General features: G+C 43.6%; 1 protein-coding gene across 6 annotated transcripts in view; it reads right to left on the bottom strand.

The window, feature by feature from the left end:
- ZNF462 (zinc finger protein 462) overlaps positions 1-25,038 on the bottom strand; it is a 125,389-nt gene that overhangs the window by 15,854 nt on the left and 84,497 nt on the right. For 5 of the 6 annotated variants that reach the window (XM_019554816.1, XM_019554814.1, XM_019554818.1 and 2 more), the window contains 2 exons: positions 12,358-12,613; positions 10,400-10,536 (listed from right to left, as the gene is read on the bottom strand). In XM_019554816.1, coding sequence (XP_019410361.1) covers positions 10,400-10,536; positions 12,358-12,613 — 393 coding nt within the window. Of the gene's footprint in view, positions 1-10,399; positions 10,537-12,357; positions 12,614-25,038 lie in introns of those variants that run through there. The other variant, XM_019554819.1, reaches the window with a different exon arrangement.

The following is a 25,038-nucleotide window of genomic DNA, read 5'->3' as shown; positions in this document are numbered from 1 at the left end:
CCAGTTTTAAAGTTTGTTTGTGATCTTTTCATAAATTCTTGTGACCCAATTGTGTGTCACAACCCATGGACTGAGAAACACTGATCTTGTCCAACCCCCAGCCCCAACTCTAACTGCCCTTTCCCAGGTCCTCAGGAAGGGCAATTTTTGCCTGAAAGCTTGTCTAATGTCTCTCTCTACTCAATGGTTAGTCCAGTAAAAGATACGACAAAGAAATCCCTTGCCTCTTGTACATTTCCTGGGCCACCATGGCTGCAACAATACTCTAACTGCAAGTCATTTTTACATTTCCAACAAGCCCAGAATCCTGATATTTCTTACATTCATTCACTCTGGGCTGCAGAGTATTATGCATACAGGGAAACGCCTTTTATTATAATATTATTGGAAAGTTTTCACTACAGTTCTTTGATTACTCAACTGCCCCTCTGAGCTACCATATTAAATTAGCACTACTTTTCCTTTTAACCTGTGTAATAAAGCGAAAAGATGGAGTTTGAGATTCCTAACATAGGTCATAACTAACAGCAACTTGCTTAAAAAAAGGCCAGACTCTCAGCTGGTGCAGGACAGTTGAAGAAATTCAATGGAGCTCTGGCAATTTATACCAGGGAAGGATCTGAACCAATATATCCAATTCTTTGGCAAGTTGGTGAGTCTGAGGCTTCCAATTTGGAGAATTAAAATAAAGCAAGGTCCCTAATGTCTTTCCTGTATGGAAATAAGCAGCAACTATAATTTAAGGTTGGGGTTTGATAATCAGTAAAGATCTGCAGGGTATGCCCTATGAAGTTTTGTTATTCCCCCAGGGAAGAACTATATGGAGTCATTTACTGCATGACTAATCACTTGCAGCTTATCACATTCATATAGTGGAGTTTCTTTAAAGATGCCACTTATGCTTCATGTTTGCACATCTCCCATAACAACCTTTAGGTGCTCCTCCCCGGACACCATTTGTTAACTTCTCAGTGGGCACATCTACACGTCCATTAATGTGTAGTGGTTACTGCACATTTAATTTAGTACTTATATAATGAAGTACTGAATAAATGTGTAGTAACCAGAGATACTGCGCAGTAGTGCCAGCAAATGCCTTTTTAATGTAGCCTAATAATAGTGTGGAGTAGCATATTACTGCTGTTTATGCTGTGACCTGCCACTGTGCAGTATTATTAAACTACTGTGCTGTTAGTGTCTTTAACTCTGTTTAAAAGGTCCCAAGTGATATACGGGTACACAAGTGCAAAGAATCACAACTATGTACATCCTCTCCATATAAAGAGGCAATATCCATATGGCAAATTTGTTTATCCCGCATCCATGACTAACTTGCATGCCTTTTTAATTTTTTTTTGCCAATTAACAGATTTTTCTGGGAATCCTGAGCACACCCTAAAACCCTCAGCCCCTTCAAGCATTTTCCTTTGAACCAGGAAATTTCAAACAACCTCAACTATTTCCTTCTGCCACTCCTGACAAATGTGGAATTCTCCCCAGAGCTATCCTGTAAGAGGCAGCCCTGTATCAGGGACAGCTCTACCATCTACAAAAGTAAGTCAACCCATAGCCCTTCAGGGTTAGAAAGAAAAAGGATTAAAAGAGAAGAGGATTTAAAGCTGTAACATTTGGGGGGCACAGGAAATATTTTAGAAGGTTTTACAGCACCATGCATTTAGATTCATGGATCTAAAGCATCTGGCTTTAAAAAGTGAAAGAAGCCCCCCCTTTTTTGTACATTGACTATGTAAAATATTTTAAAATTAGTTTGCCTGTAACGGAAGGCATGAATGAAAACCAAATGAAATGCAAGGTGGCAAAAAGGTTTTGTCTGTCACTTTTGAATAATGCTACATTTCCTAACTCATGTAGGAAAGAATCTATTAGCAAACAGACATACTCTCCATATATTTAGCTGACATAACAAAATGAGACAGACAAGAAAAACACAACATAACTTTCATTTGAGGAATTCTGATTTCATATATGGCAATTTAAAATATATCTATGGTGGGAAAATTCTGAAAGTTATAAAAATGTGTTGGAATAAGACTGTTGCATCTTATAAAGGTGATCCTCCAACTACGGTCATTCCAACAGTCACTCTTCCCCCAAATCCCTATTTAGAAACACACTAGTTCTATTTGAGCAATTGACAAAGTTAGAGCAAACTGTAGGCCCTAGGCAAGGGGTGCAAAATGTAGCCTTCCTCTCCATGAAGCACTTCTTAAAGTTCAGTGGTTCCCATAGTAGAAGCTTCCCTAAAAACCTATAAAAAGGAGATAAATCTATTAAAAAAAAAAAAAAAAAAAAGTTCAACAAGCATCTCACTTCATGCACTGGTACATAAAAGCTAAGTGCATCAGCTCTTTTGAAGAAATTCAGGCCCAGCAATAGATGAGGGTGTTTGTATTCCTGCATTTTCTCACATACAACACCCCTGTCCCCGCAAATAAAATATGCACTTTGTTTTTGCAAGGGGAAGTGTAGAACAGAGGTAAGCAACCCCCAGCACAGGTGCCAGAGTGTGGCACTTAAAGGCATTTTGCTTGGTACGTGCACCTTGGAGCAGATGGTGGGGTAGGGGTCAAGGCTGCACTGCCACAAGGATTGGGGCCCTCGTGGCTCCCCTGCCATCTAGCCCTGGCACACTAACATCTTACAAGTTGAGGTTGCGGGTATTTTTGGCACTCTGCTCAAAAATTTTGCCATCCCCTGGTGTAGAATAAAAGATATTTCCAGAGTCACGGATGGCTTGGAAAAAGTCCTCCGGGTAACACAGGATGTCCAAAAGTGTGGCATCCTAAGAGATAGCCCCACAGGATTTCCTGGTATGTCAGACTGCCTTCTGGGATGCCACACTTCCTGGACACACCATTTTTCTAGAAGAACTTACTCTGTCACACAGAGTAGGCGCCCCAGGCCTTTGCAAGGAGAACAGTAAGACCCTTTACTGTATTCAGTTCTTTATACAGGTTCCTGTAAATAAAGTGTTTCCATATCACAAGCCTCATCAAGAAACTACCAGCAGCTCATGTGCTGCTTCAAGTGCTCAGTCAATAGATATGGCTATGAGAGGGTTAATATAGGACTCTGCCATCTTGGCAGCTGCAGGGCATGCACAGCATCTCTAGGCCTGCTTTTTTTCCAGCGAAGGAAAATGCTCTCCTGCTTAAGACGTGCATCCCAATTTTGGTGGGCTGATTTTGGGGGATAAGTCATGCCTTGCATGTGAGAAAATAGGATAATTCTAATATAGATGAGAAACTAAATGGAAATTCCAGTAATGTATTAAAATACTCACAGTCCAGTATGATAGTTAAAGGCAAGCATAATTTTGCTCAGGACTTCATTAAACAAACCCCCCCCCCCCCAAAAAGGAACAGCATCCCCCCCTTCCCCTTAAACAATGCAGCACTACAAAATGAAAATCCTCAAATGGAAAAGTATCATGTTTCTCACATATGGCCTACACCTTTCCCCCTAAAACCAGCTTGTAAAAATTGGAATGAGAACTATATGCAAGAAAAGTAGATTCCCATAGGTCCAGAAAGTTGGTGGTGGCAGCATTTATTGCTGGGGCTCTGGGGGCCACAGCAATTAGTGCTGCCACCTCAACCCCACTGCAAGATTTCTGGACCCATGGGGGTCTCCTGCAGCTGGACAACGTTGCCCCATGTGGTAGACTGGGTTGGTGTGTGGAGTTTGTCTATGGCTAGACCCAGCAGATGGGGTTGCACCTGGCATGCTGCCCTGGACTTGGCACACTGGGTCCCAACACGTGGCTCCAGAGCCAGTGCATGGGGTCAGATTTGGCACACGGTTTCACATCTGGCACACTAGGCCTGACCTGGCAAGTGGCCCCAGAGAATGCACAGGGCCCGACTCAGCACATAGCCAGTGTGTGGCTCCAGACCCAGGGTGCAATCCTGGACACAGAACATGCACATGGTCTTAGAGCCAACACACAGCCCTGGACCTGGTATGCCAGGCCCAACCTGGAACGTGGCTCCAGAGCCAGCACACAGGGCTGGACTTAGCATGTAGCTCTGAACCTGGTGTGCCAGGTCAGTTCCTGGGCTCCATCTGGCACCTGGGTCTAGCAGCAGGCTCAGTTCTCTACCTGCTGTTACATGCTTACCACCAGGGATCTGGGATTTTTGTTTCCTGCGGAAAAATAGACATGTTCCCCTTTGAAGCAGGAAAACGCAGGTTTCCCCTTTGCCAGCCTGCAAAGAGCTGTTTGCAAGAGTTCCAGCCTGCAAGAGCTACTTGCAGAAGGGTAGGAAACCCTAAGCCCTGTCTGCAGGGAGCCAGGGCAGGGACTGAGAATGTGAGTCAGCCAAGGCTGGCTCAGACTGAATTTCCCTCCTGTGGCCTTTGGAGTAAGTACGGCTTTTGGGCTAGGCCCTGGGGATGAGGGACAGTTGGGGGCCCCCTCAAGAAGGACTGGGTGGGGGACCTGTGGGTCGGGTGACTGTCATGCTGCCAGGGGGACTGAGGCCTGCAGGGAGAGCTGGCATGGGAAGCAGCAGGGTTGTGGGTGGCAATCACCCTGTCCTGCACTATGGGCCAAGGCCAATGCATGTGCAGGCTGGCTCGTCCCTCTGTGAGTCATCCCAGATGGGCTCAGGCTAGGGACTGGGATGCTGCCCAGCTGAAGTGGCAGTGGCAGCAGCTCAGTGCGGGAGGGAGGAATTGCATGCTGCACCCCTGCCCACCAGGCAAGGTGCCTTTAGAGCAGGGTTGAGGGTGCTGTCCGGCCAAGGCGGTGCTCAGGGCCGGAGCCAGGGCTCTGGAGGCGACCACTACCCATCCGCTGTGCCAGTGGCCACTGCCCCACTGTTCACTGTACTAATGTGCTACATCCTGCTGGCCTGCAGCTGTGATGGCTACTGGCAGCTAAGCTGGGGACAGCACTGGAGGTGGTGGCTGTGAGTGCACTGTGCAGAGGGGTGCAGGAAGGGGAGAAGAGGAGCAACATGGCTAGCCCACATACTGCCCTGCCCGGCCCCCAGGGTGGTAGCAGGGTCAATGTGTATGTGTGATGGGCACGCAGTGGCAGTGCGGAGGGGCTGGGTGTAAGACAGAGACAAGAGTGGGGGGCACACTCCAGGTAGAAGTGGCCTCCAGAGCCAGGCCTGGAGCTCCCCTGGCCCAGTAAAACAGCTTGTCCAGGGGGAGGCTGGCCTGAAAGGAAAGGGACTTGCCCAGCCAGAGATAGGGCCAGCCCAGTCTCTGAGCCGGAGTCAAGGGTTTCCCAGGAAGAGCAAAGGGGCTGCTGAGGTCTGGGCACAGATGTGGGGAGCAGAACAACAGGGGCCAGCACTGTTCAGAGCCACAAAGGAGCAGGCACTGCCAGAAGACAGCGAGTGGGGGCCAGGCAGGGATTGCAAGTCAGGAATGAGGGACACTGGCAGGGCTGTGAGGGCTGTGGGTTGCGAGTGAGGGGCAACGGCATGGGCAGGGCACCAGCACATCAGTGCTGCTCAGTACCACAAAGCAGCCATGGGAACAGATGCAGCTGGACCCATGTCCTGGTGAGCCAAGGGGGGCAGAGGGCGCTCTGATTTTCTATGATAAACAAAATCAAACACCAAAATATATAGGTATTTAGAATGTATTTTATTAATGATCGAGACACTGGTAGGCTTTAAAATTGTAAATATATCAATAAAACATTGTGTTCATCTGATACCTATATACATATAGCGGCCTTTCATTTTAACCATGGAAAAATGCAGGTTTTGCAGTTTTTAGTCAGAGAATCCAAAATTCTCCGATAAAAAGAGAAAACCAGGATCCTTGCTTATCACAAATGACATTATTTTTTCATTCAGACTCCTCTTCAAAAGCAAGATGTATACTATATACATGGGTATGTTGCATGCAAAGGAATGTGGTATATCTTTACTCTTCAAAACACTTCAGTATTATATGCAAGTTCCTTCCCTCTTCCTTTCCTGTGGTAGGTTAGAGTGATGTTGTAGATATAATGATCCAGGAAATAATACAAGAGATGTATATCTTGGGGGTATCTTTTATTGGACCAACTCTTCCTGTGCCCAAAAGCTTGTCTAACATCTCTCCTAACTATGCAGTTTGTCCAATAAATGATATCACCTAAAAACCTTTGCCTATCATTCTCCGCTTCTATGTGAGTCAAGTGTCAATGAAGTAGTGCAAGACCGGACCAGCGTTCCCGGTACCTAAGCAAGAAGCTATTCAATAGATAGGTTTACTCGCATGCATCTGGTTTTGCCTATGGTTACAACAGCACCAGCTGTAAGCCTTGTATGTATATATTTGGTCACACACAAAACAGAATACAAATTGGTTCTTCATGTATAGACCAAATCACATGTGCAACAGCCAGTGCAGAGAGCATCAATGCAGAAAGAAACTGGGTGTGAAGGCTGTTTTGGGAGTTCTGAATATTTGAGCTTTTTTACCTGCAAACAACATTCTAGAGAAATTGTGCCCCTTTCCGTGAAAATTAAATTGCCATTTTGGGCCTGGACCAAGAAGAATCAAGTAAAATAAGTCATTTAAAAAAAAAAACCCTAAAGAAACAGGAATGAAGACTCACGACTGGTCTTGGTAAACTGCATTCGACCCTGGAAAAATACCAGGGCATTTCAACATGCTGGATGGGAAAACATAATGGAATGGACAATAAAACCTAATTGCACTGTCTGGACTAAATTAAAGGCCAACAGTTCCTCTGGGCACAGCACTAGAGTGCAGAGCTGCAGCTATGGAACTTCCAAGAGCTCACAGGGCTTGACTGCTGCAAGGGCCAAGAGAAACTCAGTAGCCAAAAGTCTCCTCAGCACTGCCTGACTGCAAAACAGGCTCTGGCTTTATAAAGTCCTTCCATCTCCAGACTACTGAAGGGCAGGAAAACAAATCGTGGCTCCCTCTGTGCCCGTATAAGGGAAGTTAAACCACGCTTAAGACATTGCGTAACTGATGGAGCTAAGTAGGTGACACATGGCAGAGCTCTCAGAAACAAACCGACAACATCCCTTAATGGGAAGCATGCTCCTTGTCATACTTCTTAGGCAACCCATTCCATACGCTAGCTCATAGTGAATTTAGTCCAGTATGGGCTACTGCTTCTCTAGCCATCCATTTACCATGGTTACAGAGAAGTCAAGAAGCTGTTAGTTTCAGCTCCATGCTGCTTGTTTAACTTCATTTAAAGTTGGGTATTAGAGTCTGCCTGTCTGTTGCAGAGGCTGAACAACCTTTTTTAGGCTGCAGGCCAAAATGACCCAGTTCATGACAGAGGCAGGTGGGTGCTAGGACACAGCAGCAACCACCAGTGCTTTTCTGTCTGGCAGAACAGGGAAAGCGTCCACTGCAGCCACTTCTCCTCATGGTGGTGACCATCACTGAAGCCCCATACCTGCAGGCAGATCAAATGGTTTAATGGGCTGGATCCACCCTGTGGGCAATAGGTTGCCAAGCCCTGGTTTGATGAATCTTTGTTTCATATTTTATTTAATATTCCACTTGCTTTTATATGTTATTCTGTCTCTTACTGCAAGCTACCCTGAGTCTTTTCTAGGAAGGGAAGCATATAAACAAACAAACATAGATATAGGACATTTTCTTCCTTTGGTACCATGTACTAAAGCACTGAACAACCTAATGAAAATTCCCAAGTAGACTGTCATGTCCTATAACTAACTAGCTGTGAATTCTATTGTTTTGTTTTAAATGGGCCAGATATTCAGCTAGTGTAAATCAGTGCACCATTACTGATTTTATGCCTCACTTCAACCCCCTGCAAAATGACAGCACTTGAACTGATCGCTTAAGATCAAAGCCCTCATCCTATCAACAGAATAGGGACAGAGCCATTTCAGACCAAAGCAAAGCAGACGACTTCAGACCAAGCTCAGCATGACTCCACCCTGTCAAAAGATCACTTCTAAAGATGGGAAAGTATTTCAGTTCCTGCATGCACTAAAATCTCGATGAATTTGCAGAGGATGCCATGATTAGTGACAAACACGGTGAGGTTTTTGAAGCAGTCGTATTCATTACGAAGGGTGACCTAAGAGGAACAGTGTAGTTTTTGAATGGGTTGTCCTTTATGTTTTAAGTGCTGTGCATTTGAGAAAACCCTTAGGAACCAACATCTTTGACACTCTGCAGGGCCGAGTCTCATTTATACTACTCATAACTGCACCTTACACCCAGTTTAAGGCTCCATTTCGTAATCAGAGCAGTCTTAGTGGGGCCTAGAGGGACGACAGTGTAAGTACGAAATCAGACCCAAACACTGCTGTGTATTTGCTGCAGAACTTCTTGCAAGATTATAAAAGCTACGCACAATGAAGCATTATCCATTATCTAAGGAGAACACAGACAGAGGTTGAGCTGGGAAGATTGTCTTCCTTCTTTGGAAGGGCTTTTTACTAGTGTTGGCTTTGTCAGTTGAGTTTGGTTTTCTGGCCTGTGTTTTTAGATTTTCATTTGGTATGTCTAGAAGTCTGTGACAGAAGCACTAGATGAATTGAGGGAAAAATAAAAATAAACATAAATCTCTTTTGGCTGGACCAGATACAAATTAAAATGAAGGAGCATCTAACAGAGTGTATTGGAAAATGGAAATAGAAATGCAGCTCAGAAAGTATAAACGTGCTTGTGTGCCAACTTCACACACACACCCCTCCACCAGGCCTGTCTAGACATCAGTCTGTTCTCTATGATTTGACAGCTGCCAATGACACCTGACACATTGTTTTGGAAACTGGGTAAGAGTTGCCTTGAACCACACTCTTGGTTAGAGCAGGTTTACATCACCCAAGGGTTTACCTGGTCCAGTGCTCAAAGCCACTCTGTGCTCTCAAAATATTGTGCAGCAGCTACAGGTATGCTAAGGAACTGGCCCCCAAGACAGATCCACCTACTTCCAAGGGCCTTTGAGAGACATAACTATCTCTGTATATTACTCTAAACACAAGTTTATTATTGAACATTTTTGCTCAACAAACTAGCTCTGGGAGAAACTTTCCATGCAAGTCTAGCATCACAAAACAGCATTCTACCCATCTCTGTTCATTCACATTTTAAAAGTTGTGCCTTTGCATGTGGGCGTAAATCCAGAACAGAAAAAAAACAATAAATTTTACAAGATACACCTAGGAGGAATGATGAATTATTTTCACCTGCTCGCTGGGCCAGAACTCTATATAGACAGTCCCTCAACGAGCTGACACGCACCATTCCAAAGCATCTCTTCTGGTAAGACAAGTAACCCCTATGGCATGCCCTGAAGACTGACAGGCTCTGTATGCCTTGTGCTGTAACACCCTGGGAAGACAAGCTGAGCACTGTCACCGTCTGCCTAGCTTTTCTGATACTCAGTGAGGTGGTTGTATTAAACACCTTCTGAATCCCAGAAAGGTCTTTACGACTTCCCCAAATGCTCCTTCAGTATAGTCTTTCCAACATTCAGAAATACATATGAGCTCTGTCTACTTCACTGCTCAGGTATAGAGAGGAACTAAAGCAACTGGCGGATGAAAGTGGCATGCTACAATGTAGCATGACAGTGCTGTCACACAAGGATCTCCTCCAGGAAAAGATGGCATATGAAAACTTGTGTTTGCTCACCAGCAATAACCCACTGCGAGATGCTGCCCAACCTGCAAGCTAGGCAGAGTGCCATCCTAACACATGGGTTTGGAGCTAGGCAGCCAACAGACCATCTATAAGCATCAAGTGTGATGGCTGTGGGCAGGAATCCCAGCCCAGGGAGTCCAAACAGCTGTCTCTTCTGAGCTTGCATGCCTGTGGTTAATAGAATATAAAAATCCCTAACACGGCTCTCAGTTAGTTTACAGAAGTCATAAAAATTGGATATTTTTTGTTTTGCTTCTAATAACAGGTGATGCATGAGGGGTGAAAACAGGTAGCTGAGGCTCTTCTTGAGCCTCAAGGATACGGAACAGAATTGGGAGAAGTGATTTATCCTTTAACATTGTACAGAGAAGATACGCAACACAGAAATACCGGTAGGTATCTCAGAAATACATATGCAGTGAGAGAAAAAAAAGCTCTCGGGGTCAGTAAGTGCTACCCTCTCTGTTCTACAGAACAGTGGGATACCGTAGCTCTTGCTGAACAGATGACTGTAAACCTTCCTAGTAGAAATTTTAAACAGCACTTTTCAATCATACCCGTTTCAACTTCAGTCTGATCCGCTGTATTTCATTGGACAGAAACAAAATGTATCATTAAAAAAAAGGCACAAGGTCTGCTGGTCTATTCTGTGTTTTAATGCTCACATTTGGAGGAAAAGAGCTTCGTTTCACCAGTCTGAAAAAAAGGTTATTGCTCAGTCAGGTCTTTGTCAAAAAACAAATACCATAAAGGACTTTACCTCTGTGCAGAACTATGTGGTCAATCATGTTACGTTTGTATTTGGTGTGGTAGAGGCAGAGAGGACAGCGGAGGTCTTTGGGTCCTTCCTCAGGAACTGCTGAATGCCCAGCTTCCACGTGCATAGTAAAAGCAGATCTGTACAACAGGAAGAAGTAATTTTGTAGTTTTGCACACTTGTAATATTATAGCTTTCCTACACAGCTATTATTTAAACACTGCAGCAGTTACCCACGCCTGTCTGAATAAGGGCACATAGTACTTTAGTGGGACTACTTATGCAATTTTCATGTGTATAGATGTGTACCTTTATGTAGCCACCACATATTGGCCAAAACATTCTTTGATATGTCTTGGTGCTATACGGAAGACAGAAAAACAATTTTCATTCCCCATGCTGGTTATTTAAAAATGTCTTTGGGCTGAAATCTTCCATGTTCTGTCTCAGCCAAAAATTAGATGTTTTTGGAAAGCTTAAGAAACATCCCTTCACCTGTTCTACAGATACAGGGGTGAAGACAGACCTAACTCTGACAGTACCTTTCCTTTGTGGGATTAACTCAAAAGCAGCTGAAATTCTGTCATCCACATCTGGTATGTATGCGGACTTTAGTTAGCAATAAATGTCTTATAATTTTAAAAAAATGTGCCCCCCAAAATTAAAAAAAAAATCATAGTTAAAACAACAATCATATAAGCTTGGAAATGCTAGTCTAAAAACTCCATGGCTCTACAAACAGATTTCATGATACCACCGTAGTTGCACGCTTACAATCACTGATACAGGGCACTGGCATGCATTAGAAACTAACTACACACCTAACCTGGCTACAAGCTCAGCTACTGAAATGAGGAGTTTGTAAACTAAAGGGGCTCAATAATTTTGGCTTAAGAAGAGGTGCAATTAGTGAATGAGGCAGGCTGCTTAGCCCTTGATTAAGGAATTTATGGTCCCTTTCAAGCTCCACTAGCGGGTTAGCTTGAGAGCAAAGGAATGTAAGAACTCTGCTGGCTTTTGGGCTGGATCCAATAGCCACTGGAGTCAATAGGTACTTTTTCATTGACTTCAATACAAGTTCTTCACTCTCTAATGAGTGGAGGATGGGATTTTCTGAGAGCTCTGCTACCTCATCCACAAAAAACTGACATACCACATAAAAGAATGCAAGCGTCCCTGCCACAACTGTCAAAGTTAGCCTCATCTTAATTTAAAGTTGTTTGGCAGCCACCAGTAGTACTGGATGGAGAAGAGAATGAGAACAAGAGTTGCACTGACACTATGGGGAAGCATAACAGCATAAGACCTGTGATAAAACAGTAATCAGGAACTGGGGTGTAACAGAAAGAGACTCCTGGAAATAAGTTTTTTTTCCCCTTTGGTTTGGGAAGTTTAATTCACCGGGTGAAATATTCCAATATGCCATCAGATACTTATGGGAATGCCTTTCATTTCTGCTGTTTCAGCTGGATGGTTAAAGGGGAGCAGAATATAAAGTCACATGGGTAGAGGTTAATTTAGTCAATGGGAAATTTGCTACCTCACTAAACGTTTGCCCTTCTCATGCCTCAAGCTGGTTTTGAGCTTCCTAGAAAAGCTGTCCCAACAGTTTGGGGCATGATATAAACCCTTGTTCTTTATCATACAAACTAGCCTCTCACTAATGATGATGGAGAGCAAGATTAATTTCTTGTACAGAGACTATTTTATTAGACTGTACTGCACGGACTTCTTACACTTCCTTCTGTAGATGATACAAGCTATTGTCACAGACAGGAAAATGGATTACATGAACCCTGGTGTGACCTGGGGTGGCTGTTCCTGTTTTCTCTCCTGGGTCTCCTTGGGCTCTGCTTCCTTCTGCTACAGTCAGCCCCCCGAGATCTCAGGAGCTGAAGTGCCTGCCTTTTAAAGAACTTTTAAAAAGTGAGTTCAGTTCATCTGTTTTGCAAAGAACTTACTTAAAGCCTGTATAAAAGGAACAATCTTTGCACTTGAAGAGCTTCTTCCCTCCATGTTTGTCACGGTAATGACGCCTAATGCTTTGAATGTAACCCGAGGAGAATTCACAAAATTCACAGTTAAGGATGGCTTCTGTTTTCTCCCCAGTCCCTGAAAGTGGTACAGGGCTAATGTTGTTGTTGTTCCTGGCCAGAGCTGCTGACTGGTAGTGGTTCAACTGCTGCTGAACATCAGGAGGCTCTGAGTATGAAGAATCTGTGAAGAAAGAAAGGGGTAGTTACAAAAGAGAACTGATCCAGCTTCTGTTAACTACGAAGGGATCTCGAGGAAGCCTAAAAATATGAAGCCCTCCATTCCCAGAAATGGTGTAGGTGGGGGATGAAGAAGGATACTTGATTAACTATAAATTAATTTCATACTCTGAATTAACAGTAGGTGCATGAACTGAGGGCTTTTAGTCTGATTTTAGAGTTCCAGGTTTAAGTTTAAAAAGGACCCTGATTTCAATGCATCTCTAAATGCTCAAGTAATGCAAATCAGGGCAATAGAAGCATTCTTGTTAGACATAAGACAAATCAAATGAGAGCTTCCCCATTGACTTATGCTGATTTACACCACCCTAACTGGACACAGGATATATGCGAGTAACCTACAAAAAAAATTGAAGAAGAGGATATGGTATTTCCCCTGAAATTCATGGAATTATTTAAGCAAACTACATCAAAAGCCTACAAATTTTACATGTCCCAATTCTCACATTCCAAATGATTTCAAATTTTCAAAAAATATAAAATTAAGACACATTTTTCTAGCAGCTGATGCCTAAAACTGAGTCACCATTAGAAAAAATGGTATTTATTAATAAACACCATGAAAATGAATCTTCAACCAGATTGTCTTGGAAGTTATTTCTAAAGCTTGGCCATAGTGAGAAAAAAACGTCCATGTATTTTATATCCAGACACATGAGTCTGAGGGAATCCAACAGAAACTTAAATGCCATTAAACAGTAAGACATAAATTCAATCTAGAGATAGTGGAGAGGGGAAGAGGAGAAAGATCTCAGCACACTAACTAGAGTACTAAAAAAAGGTCTTCAACCTTTCCCAATATGCTGTTTTGAACACGGACGTTAGGAATTCATCAGCTTTGTCCTAAATAACCCACAGCTGCCCATGAATGGCAGAAATGAAGGCAGATGAATAAAGCACAGATGAATTTCAGTGTAACTTTCCTGAAAAGAAGACAAAAGACTCTTTTCTTAAGCCTTTAAAAAAGAGAGAGAAAGAGAAAGAGAAAGAAGAAGCTGAGATACAAACTGTACAAGCCACCTCCTGCTTTGATGGATACTTAATTTTCCAGAGTATAATTCCCTGAGGCAGGATACGCAGGAATTCTAACACCCATAGTCACTGGAACTTAATACCATCCATTCTAACTAATTAGTAAAGACAAACAAAAGGGAAGGAGTACTATACAGCGCTCAGTGTGGGGATTTCTCTCCACCTGTCTTCAAAAGAGTAAAAACGCTTGCTTTCTTTTTTCGTTGCCACAAAGGGGGGTATACTTGCTTTAGAAACGATAAACAAACCGACAACAAAAGACACAAAACAAAACATAGAGAAGAGTTAAATAATGTCTCCAGCCACCCCTTGATTCATCACCAGGTGTATAGTGAAGACAAAGGCAGAGACATGAAGGCTTCTGGTAAAATGAATTAAGTTCTCCCCTTTGTTTTTCTACCCACCTCTCATGAACCAAGACCAGATTACAATGCAGCATTTATCATCTTTGCACTCGTTCTTTCCAAAGCAGGTTTGTTTAGCTTTTTGAAGGTTGTTTACACTGTTTATTTCTCCATAAAAATCTCAAATGTTTCTTTCAAATAAATGAAAAACGTCCCCGTGTTCCCTCCACGTAAGCACTGGACCTGGAAGAAGAACAGACTCCTCTGAAAGCCTGCTCTCCCTCTAAGACAGCAATGGCATGTGGCATGTGTCCCTGTTTACTGCATGACTTATGATCCAAAAAAATGATGCACAGCTCACTGTACACTTGGTAAACTCCAAAGGTGCGGCTTAGTGTCTGGGCTATGTGACACAACAACTCTAAAGTCCCAGTTGTACACAGCCTTCCATACCATGACCTGGCATCTTAACAATTCTGATGTTACAGGAGACAGTTGTGTATGCAAACTACTTAAGCTTCCTGCAAAACACTGACTGAAACCAAAGGTGCTACCTGATCCACTGCTTAGCAACTAGATAATAGACAATTTCTATCACATTTTCACCATTCTGAGCTACAGCTTCAGTTCAGATAAATGGATGCAAGTGTTGTCAGCTGCGCTATACCTGCAGTGTTTGTTTGGTTTGTTCGGGTTTTTTCAAAAACCATCTGAGCTCTAGTCCACATTTCTCCTGATACAGGACAAGGCCTGGGTAACTCTTTACTTCACTCAGGAATGTTTTGGATATGAACTATTAATAAAAATGATGTTAAGCTTTTAACCAGAAGTGTTTTGTGGAAGATCCAGTCTACTTTATTTCACACATTTTTCTTTTCCCTAAAGTCAGCTGCAGAAAACTCCAGCCTTCTCATAAAAAAGCCTTACACAAAAAGCCTCCAGTATTTACTAGTTATGTGGAATTCACTACACAAAACCTGCAGAAAGAGAACCGTACTGACCAAATTATAGTTAAAAACAAAACAACCCCTTTCCCCTCCCCCCCAAGATGCACTTCATGGCCTGGGAAAGATCTTTAAAAAAATCAAATAAATTGTTTTTGAATCCATTTCTTCAGCTTTAATTTGTGCTGGTTAGTATTTCCATTGTGATATTTTTGGTATAATAGTTTACACTGAATCAGAACTTCAGTGTTTATTAAAAAAGCATGTTAATCAAACATGTTCCATATCAGTGATTCTCAATCAAGGTGCCACAGCATCTTGGGATGTCTTAAGCTCTTTCAAGGGTGATTCGCAAATAAGATTTACAAGATAAACCCAGAGATTTCAGATAGAAATCCATAGTTGTGGTCTTTGAGTTCTCTGCAACAGAAAAACTTATCTATTATTTTTCCATAGGCATAAACAGAGTGAAAAGTAAGAGCTGGCATTTTCTAAGGGGTGCCTTGAGTCTAAAAAGGTTGAGGACCATGACTCTATAGGTTGTGAATAGTCACATTTCAACAGTGCTAACACATGTTCTTATCAGGGCTGTGCAAAATGGCTATGTTTTGTTTCCATTTCAGATTCAGCCATTTCGGAGGGATAGTGATTCGTTTCAGTATTTCGGATTGCAGTTCTGTTTTGATTCGGCCAAATCTGTTTTGGAGTTTCAACGCTGTTTCAGCGCTGATTCAGAGATTCGGATCGGCTGGGCAGAGGCAGGCACAGCCGGGTGACTGCAGGTTCTCCCATGGCTCCTCCGGCTGTGCCTGCCTCTCCCTAGGTGGGGGGAGCCATGGGAGAAGCCCCCATGACTGCCCTGCCCAGCTCCATCCCCCATCCAGTTCCAGCCTCCCAGCACTTTACAAGGAGTGTGGGGGGGCTGTGCTGGACTCTTCCTGGGGGCGCAAGCCCTCAGATCTGTGCGTGGGATGACAGCAGGCTGCCACTGCTGGCTGCAACCAGTGCTTGATGCAGCCCACACTGAACACTGGGATGACTGGCGCTGCCACTGGCCCCAGCCAGCAGCAGCAGCCTGCTGTCATCCTGCATGCAAATCTGGGGCCCCATGCCCCCCTGGGAGGGCTGTGGGGCTGTGCCAGACTCCTCCTAGGGGGAACGGGCACCCGGATCTGTGCGTGTGATGACAGCAGGCTGCCGTCCCTTCCCCAGAGCATTGGGTTTGGAAGGGACCTCAGGGACAGATCACAGACACTGGGCAGCTACAGATGTGAATATTAGAGCAGTCCTTCCCACCACGCTTTCCCCTCCCTCTTCTGAGTTTCTGTTTCCCCACAAGCCTGCCTCCAAAACATTTTGGATGGTTTCATTTTGTTTTGAAAATGTTTCAGAGCCTTCAGTTTAGTTTCAGAGCCGGTGTTTCAGGTGCTGAAACAGGCCAAAACACCTCCAACATGAAACGGCTGCCGAAGTTTCGCAAAGCCCTCGTGCTTATAGCTCTGCAGAGGTACTCCCCTCCCCGCTTTTTCCCCCCCTTGATATGGACTGTTTGGATCAATGCAAGGTTTTTAGCACTTCCTGAGGGAGAACAACCCAAACTGACAAGTGTGTATGAAGCTTCTGTTGATTTCTGAGACTTAACTTGCCAGACTACTATTCTAGCTCACAGCTGGAACAAAGAGACACAGCTAGGCCCAGAACAGTTAGAACCACATTCAAATCTACCAAAATGAATGGGAGTTTTTCAATAGTCTGCAATGGGCTTTGGACTGTAACACCCAGTCTCAAACCAAGTCAATAGAAAAAGACACTAATTTACTTTATAGGGCTTTTAATCAGACCCTGAGCACAGCAGTGGAACTGGAGGGTGGGACAGGAGGGAGGAGAGGAAACACAGTAGAAACACCCGTCCTGGGCAGTGTTCGTGTGTGTGTACGGGGGGTGTGGGGGTGCATGTGTGAATATGTCACTGACACTGGCATAGGAAGAACTGAACATAGCACCTAAGTCAGTGGCTGCCCTAGGCATGGACCTGCCTCGCTAAGCCTCTGCCTTGGGCACATAGTGCAGCAAGCCCTGTGAGCAGGTATAGGCAAAAGAAGAGATCATGCCAGAACGGGATGTCACATAGTAGAATAACAAGAGAAGGTTCTGTAAGGTTTTGTAAGCAAACGAAGCAATTTGGTAGAAAAAGCAAAAGATAGTATAGCCTCAGCTCAGTAAAACACTTAAATGTGCATACATATTATAATACCACCCTTGCTCAGCAGACCATTTAGGTATGTGTTTCTCTTTCTTACAACTAGGTGTGTACTCCAGCACTGTGCTGGCCTGAGGCCAAAAAGTAACAAGAATTTGTAATGAAGACGTTGTTTTACTGTATGTTGTGCAGTGCCTAACACAATGACTCCTTCCTGGCTGAAGCCTCCCAGCAGAGTCATAATATTAATTTTAATATTTATTTTATTATAGACCAAAAAAAAAGATTTTGCATATTGGGGGAAGGTACTAATGGATAAGCCAATAGTTTGAGTCATTATGGCACACAGTGGAAATTACATCCTACTCTTTTACTGTATTCAGACAAAAAAATGGATAGGGCAAACTCAAGAAACATGGCCTCATCTATCCGAGCGGTGGACTACACTGTTGTTACTGCACAGTCATTTAGTACTTACATAACCAAGTACTAAATGAATGCACAGTAACTGGTGTTAAGGTGCAGTAGTGTCCCCGCATGGATTTTTTCAGAAGTTACCAAATGAGCAAGAGCTCATTAATACAGCACAGCAACATCATGTCACAGTTAGTGCCTGCCAACACTACTGCATAGTAGCTTGGTGCTACGGCACAGTAGTGTCTCATGTAGACAAGCTCCCTATTACCAATCTCCACCTAAAGTAGAAAGACAGCCTAGAAATCTAGGCGTGAAACAAAGAAAAATAGTCTTAAGACATCTGCGAAGGCAGCAAGGAGAAAAGAGGCATTAAAATAAGTAGATGAGTAACAGTTAGAAAAAATATTTTTGATAATGAAATAAATCATGCCAAAAGGAAAACTATAGAAGGTTCAAGGGGGAAAAATATTACAACACCCAAGAAACTAGAGCTAAGCATATGACGGAAAGAGAACTACTTTTCTTTAAACAAACTGAAGAGGAGAAAGGCAAGTATGACAAAGACAAAAGATATTTATGCCCATAGACCTGATAACCAAGACCAATATCTGAATATTTAAGCCTGATTTGTTTAACCAATGGGGAAAGCCCACCAAAAAGATGGACTTTATTTAGTATTTTTGTACTTTGTAAGTGCAAGAGGCAAGGGTTTTTGTGAGTGACAACACTACTACATAAAGAAGAAATGCAAGACAAAATACAGAATGTTCAATAAAAAGAATAGAAAAAAGGAAAGGCTGCATTTACCATTTTGTCAATGAAGGAAGAACTGGCTGCAATTGAGGCTGCAAAATGTGGAGTAAACAGTGGAGATGGCATAAAAATGGTGGCCTGAAATTTAAAACCTGGGATTTTCCTGTAGGCTATCTGCACAGAAGGAGAAACATCAAAAAACAAATCACCTAGCCCCTGTCTATACTGTGGGTATGCCTACCCAAAACACTTTACTGAACTTTAGACTAATCTAATGTGTAGTAGTAAATTGTCACCATCTACACATGTGCAGCAATTACTGACCAGTAAATTAGTCTAATGCATGTAGTACAGGTCCTAGATTAACCATGCATTAGGTACTGTGCATGTGTAGACAGCTGATGAGGAGCAAAATTACTCTTGGACAGCCCAGGCAGCAGGGGAACTGTCTGGTCTCCCAGGAAGCTGCTTCCCAGCTGTATACCCTGATCTGCATGGGGTTGGGGGTGGGGAACTGTCTGGTCTCCCAGACAGCTGCCTGCCCTCCCAGACAGCTGCCTGCCAGCCCCGTGCTCCAGTCTGCATGGGGTGGGGAACTGTCCAGTCTCTTGGGCAGCTGCTTCCCAACCCTGCACCCCTATATGCACGGTGTGGGGGGGCAGGGAACTGTCCCTGCCCGGATCAGGGTGTAAGGTTGGAAAGCAGCTGCCCAGGAGACAGGACAGCTCCCTGCCCCTTGAAGATTGACATGTGGGGCTGGCAGGCAGCTGTCCAGTAAACCTGACAGTTCCCCACCCCTTGAAAATCAGGATGTGGAGCTGGGCAGCTGCTGCCTGGGAGACTGGATGGTTTCCTGTTCTCCCCCCTGCCCCGATGCAGATTGGGATGCAAGGCTGGCAAGCAGCCTCCCCAGAGGCAGGACAGCTCCCCCAACCCCTGGGAGCCCAGGCCCAACCCCCGGGCCCCCTGTCAGCCCGGGACTGACACCCAAGGGAACCTGAAGCTCCTGCTGGCTGCTGTAGGGAGAGTGTGCAGGGTAGAAACAGCCTTCCACTGAACACTCCCAATGGGCGTGTACATAGATGAGTTCCCGGGGAAGGCTTACTGCGCCTTAAGCCCCGCACAGTAACCCTAAGGCACAATAAAAAGGCATGCGTAGATGTGCCCTGCTATCCTAAAGCTCTTACTAGTGGCATCAATCTGTTCTCACTAATGTCTATGAGTTTACTGTGGATTTCAATAGTAGCTTTTAGGCCTGAACTGAATGCCAAACTAGTTCAAAGGATCTTACCACAAAGCAGCAGCACTCCTGAATGGTTATCAAAGAACAGCCATGGACTTCCCTTTAGATGGGAAAGGGCAATGCATGGTGTAGTAATGAAGCCAGAGGCACTAACTGTTCACAGACTTCATTAAAAGTTACACTGTGAGGAGCCTATGGATAAAAATGTTGCATTAATGGAACATATAAAACAATAAACATAAATATTTAAGGCACAGCAGGATTCCTTTACTCCAAAAGACTGAAAGCTCATCTGAAATAAAGTAACTGACATGAATGCAATACAGAAAATGCTTACTTAACCAGGGAATTGCAGAAAAATCAAAATACTGTGAGAACATATACCAAAATAATGGAAATGATGGAAAAGAATAAAAATAAAAATAATATTACAAAGGGGAAATGGCATACTTGAGAGAAAAAAAGACTCAAGTTTAGTTTTTCATCTAACAAGACGTGGATTTACTTGAGTATCCTCAAAAAAGAAATCAAGCTAAAATATCATACATTTGGCTAACTCAAGATTAATCAATGGAAAGATACAAAAGAAAATATATATAAACTTAACCCAGAAGATACACATGTGAATGTGTAAGTATTGGGCACAGTCAAGCAACTGGAAAATTACAGAAAATAAAAAAAAAAAATACAAATTAGCAACCCAATCTCTGTAAAAATCAATGGAACTACAAAAATTTAAATGCATACTTAGAATCACATGTTTGTAAAATCAGAGGCAGAGAGGAAAATAAATATATTGCCTCAGAGAAGGAACAGACTGTCTGTTTGAGCGCATCAGGCAAGAGTATTATACCGAAGTGACAGCAAAGAATAGCTCGGTAATCAAAGGGAGAAACAGATAACAATTAATTATGTTGTTTCTTTATGAAATTCATTTTGAAACATTAAACACAAAGTCACAGGGCATCAGCTATGTATAAAAAAGACAGAAAGAAAAATAATCAGAAGTTGAGGAAGGTATAATATGTAGCTTCCAGGTTTAGTTAGAGCAAAGGTGGGAAGAGACTGGGAAACTGTAACGTGTATCTAAAAGCCTGTTTGGGGGAAAATGAAATGATGAACTGGAAGTAAGCAAATGTAAGTAGACAAGCCAGGACATTACAGTGAAACTGACTTCAGCATCAGGGGAGACAAGCAGAGACATCAGAATGGCTAAACACCTAGAATACAATATAATTTACTGTGTACAGATTCAGAAAGAGAAGGTAACAATAAGGAAAAGTTGGATAAAAAAAATTGTGAGGAAGAAAAATTACGAACAACTGGTTGCTTCTTGACGGCTAAGTCATGACGCAGGACCAAGATCAATAAAATGGGATTTTCTAATGAGCCTTTGAGATTTAGCAGCACAAATTCTGCCAAAACTCAGTAGGACTAATAGCACCAGCTTACCCAGCTGTGGGAGAGGATCTCTCTCTCACGTGTGTCAACAGCCAGGGAAGTGGGAAGGTGACTAAGTGAAGATTCACAAAGATCACTAAGACTTAACACATTTGTTCACTTTTTTTGCATAACACTGACTTGGAAGGTGGAATATGTGGGAGGGTGAAACTTTCTGAAGGCAAAATAAAGGTGGGGGTGGGGGAAGGGAGGAAAAAAGGAAAAAAGCAACAAGATTTAGGAGGATTCAATACAGATTTGAAGCTCATGGAAATATTGTGAATGTTGAGGAACTGAATATGATCCATATTAAAGAAGAAAATAACCTATTATTGGGCCAATTCTCATTCATGTTCGGCACCTCTCCATTACCTGATGTGAACTAGAATTATGCCATAAGCGTTAATACACTGCAAAAAGGAAGAGCAGGGAAAAGATCTGAATGCCAGTAGGGAAATAAAAACAAAATTACCACCCACAGTGCTTCCTATGGTAAAAAGAAACTAGTGATGTTTAAGGATGCATAAAAAAAGAAGGATTGCTAAACAAAGATGTGAATCCAAGGTTTGTCTATTGAGCCTCATTTAGAATGCTTTGATCTGTTTTGGACATTTTTGCATTAAAATTAAAGATATTATTTCTATATGAAGGTATACAGAGAAGAGCTCAACCAGAAAAATACATGAACTGCAGGATCTCAACCTTTTGAAAAAGAATTGAGAAACTATATTCTAACTCCTTTGTAACTTTTAATCCTCTCTTTTGCTTTGAGTTATATGTACATGTAATTCTGAATAGAATAGAAAAAGGATGTGCTATATAACTTGTGCTGGTGCCAAAAATCACACAGATGGGACATGTACTGAATCTAAGAAGATAAAAATAATAAAGGAATTTAGAAGATGGTATTCTGAAGAAAAAAGAATGAAATTCCAAAGAAAAAAAAAATCTTTTCATGAGATAGGGAAATGGAGAGGGAGAGGGCACATGCACATGAACATGCATGAGCCAGCAAGAAGCACCATACAGTTCTCCACTGAAGTGCATGGGAGTTTTATAATCAATTTTTCCATGGCCTGCAGATCAGGTATGAAACAGTAAAAATATGCTATATAATAAGGTACAAAACAAAACAATGGGTCTCAGGAAAGAGAAAAACAATTGAAGAAAAAGTTGTACTATACTATTTCTAGCTGCAAGAGGATCAACTCATGAGCTTCCTGTCCTAAAATTTCCAACATTGCCAAGAATTTCTATGAACATAAGCATGCAAGGCTTCTGTCTATACAAGGAGCAAGTACACATCATGGACAACAGAGAATCCCAGAATCATAGAAAATTAGGGTTGGAATCAGGAAGTTATCTAGTTCAATCCCCTGCTCAAAGCAGGACCATCACCAACAAGATCATCACAGCCAAGACTTTGTCTACCAGGGACTTAAAAACCTTTAAGGACAGAAATCCCACAACCTTTCTGGGTAACCTGTTCCAGTGTTTTACTACCTTCCTAGTGAGAAAGCATTTCCTAACATGACATCTAAGCATCCTTTGCTGCAAGTTAAGACCACTGCTCCTTCTTCTGTCATCTATCACCATGGAAAGCAGCATAGCTCCATCGTCTCTGGAGCCACAGTTGAAGGCTGCTATTAAATCCTGTCTCAGTCTTCTCCTCTACAGACTAAATAAGCCTAGTTCTTTCAGCCTCTCCTCAGAAGTCATGCATCCCAGCCCCCTAACCATTTTTGTTGCCCTCTGCTGGACTCTCTCCAATTTGTCCACATCCTTTCTGTGGTAGGGCACCCAAAACTGGACTTGGCACTCCATATGTGGCCTCATTAGTGCTGAATAGAGGGGGACAATCACTTCCCTTGATCGGCTGGCAACACTCCTACTAACGCAGCCCAGTACGCTTTTACCCTTCTTGGCAACAAGGGCATATTGTTGATTCATATTCAGCTTATTGTCTACTGTAACCCACACATCCTTTTCTGCAAAGCTGTTGCTTACTAAGGCTGTGAGAAGCTTCGGTTGCCGATTCAATTTGGAGGAGATTCAGCTCGATTCGGCAGCTGAATCTCTGAATCCAAATCGAATCAGGAGACCCATTAATCATTCTGAATTGAACACTGAGATAGTGGGGCAGATGAGTGTCCCACAGGAGCACAGAGGGGTCCTCCCGCATGCTCAGCAGCAGACCCTGAAGTGGACCAGCAGTACTCCCAGTCCACCATGGAGCATGCAGGGACCCCCTCCCCCCTCTCCCCAAGCCTGGCGACTGGTGCCTCCTGGGTCAGGGGGAGCACCCGGGGTCCACTTCCAGGTCCAGTGCCGAGCGCACAGGGGACCTCCGCCACGCTCCCATGGGATGCTTCATCCACCCCACTATCTGAGTGTTCACGAGCTGCGCCTAGTACCTAGAGGTACGTAGAAAAAGCATATAAAGCTGTCTATGGCCAAATTGCTGATTCTCTGAATCAAAATCGAATCTTTACATTCAGATTTGGCTGAACTGAATGAGGACTGATCTGAATCAGCAAACTGAATCACTAGTCCCCAAATCAGGCCGAATCTGAACAGAATACTGCCCGTTTTGTCCACCCCTATTGCTTACCCAGTCAGTCCCCAGTCTGTACTGATGCATGGGATTGTTCCATCCTAAGTGCAGAATTTTACAATTGTCCTTACCGAACCCCAGTACACTTCTTTTGGTCCAGTCCTCCAATTTGTTGAGGTCTCTCTGAATGCTAGTCCTACCTTCCAGTGTGATCTACTAATCCTCCCAGCTTGGCATTATCTGCAAAGTTAGAGGGTGCTCTCCATGCCATCTTCCAGCTTGTTGATGAAGATACTGAAAAAAACCAGCCCCAGGACTGACCCCTGGGGCACTCTACTTGATACCAGCTGCCAACTAGACATTGAGCCATTGACTGAGCCTGACGATCCAGCCAGTCCCTTCATGCAACCCATAGGTCTTTAGCTTGCTTGCAAGAATGTTGTGGGAGACTGTATCAAAAATGTTGCGTAAGACAAGGTCCATCACATCCACTCCTCTCCCCACATCCCAGAACTAGTCATCTCATCGTAGAAGGCAATCAGGTTGGTCAGGTATGACTTGCCTTCAGTGAACTCATGCTGATTGCTCCTCCCCAAACTGTGCTGCCAAGTGTAGTAGTCTGGGAGCTGACATTTCCCGTGAAGACTGAGGTAAAAAAGGGCATTAAGTACTTCAGACTTTTCTGCTTCATCTGTCACTAGGCTGCCTCCTCCATTCAGTAAGCAACCCACACTTTACCTGAACTTCCACCTGTTGCTGACATACTTGTAGATACCCTTTTATTACCCTTAACGTCCCTTGCTAGCTGCAACTCCAGTTGCTCTGGCCTTCCTGATTTCATCCTAGCATTCCTGAGCAACACTCTTATACTCCTCTCTAATCATTTGTCCAAGTTTCCACTACTTGTAAGCTTCCTTTTTGTGTTTTAGCTCATTGAAGAGTTCTCTGCTAATCCAAGCTATTCTTCTGCCATCAGTAAGGTTTCTTTAAAATACAACCAGCTCTCCTGGACTTCTCTTCCCCCCTGAGACTGGCCTCCCAGGTCTAGGTGCATGGATATTGGTGCCATATCAGATTGGCATCAATAAAAGGAAAATTAACATTATGGGCTATCAGCTTTTTTAGACAGTGCAGCTGATAATGTTAACCGATAAATACAATATTCCTTCTGGTGGGGGCCACCAGATGCCATGTGCATCTGTGCAGTCGCATGCATCCACATGGCCAGGAATGCAGTGCCTCGCAGGTAAGTCTGTGGAGGGAAAGGGAGCATGGGGGAGGGAAGGGGAATGAGGGGGGTAGATTGGGGACCCCATGGTGAAGGAGGGAGTGGGGGGAGGTGCAGAGGCAGGGTCTGGGGGCACTGCCCAGCCAGGGCAGTGAATGGGACCCAGAGCTGGGGTGGGGACCAGGACAAAGCTGCAGATGGCTCATCCAGGAGT

The sequence above is a fragment of the Crocodylus porosus genome, unplaced genomic scaffold, assembly GCF_001723895.1.
Source record: "Crocodylus porosus isolate Cpor-Errol unplaced genomic scaffold, CroPor_comp1, whole genome shotgun sequence".
NCBI lineage: Eukaryota > Metazoa > Chordata > Crocodylia > Crocodylidae > Crocodylus > Crocodylus porosus.
This window is presented reverse-complemented; position numbering and strand designations above follow the sequence as displayed.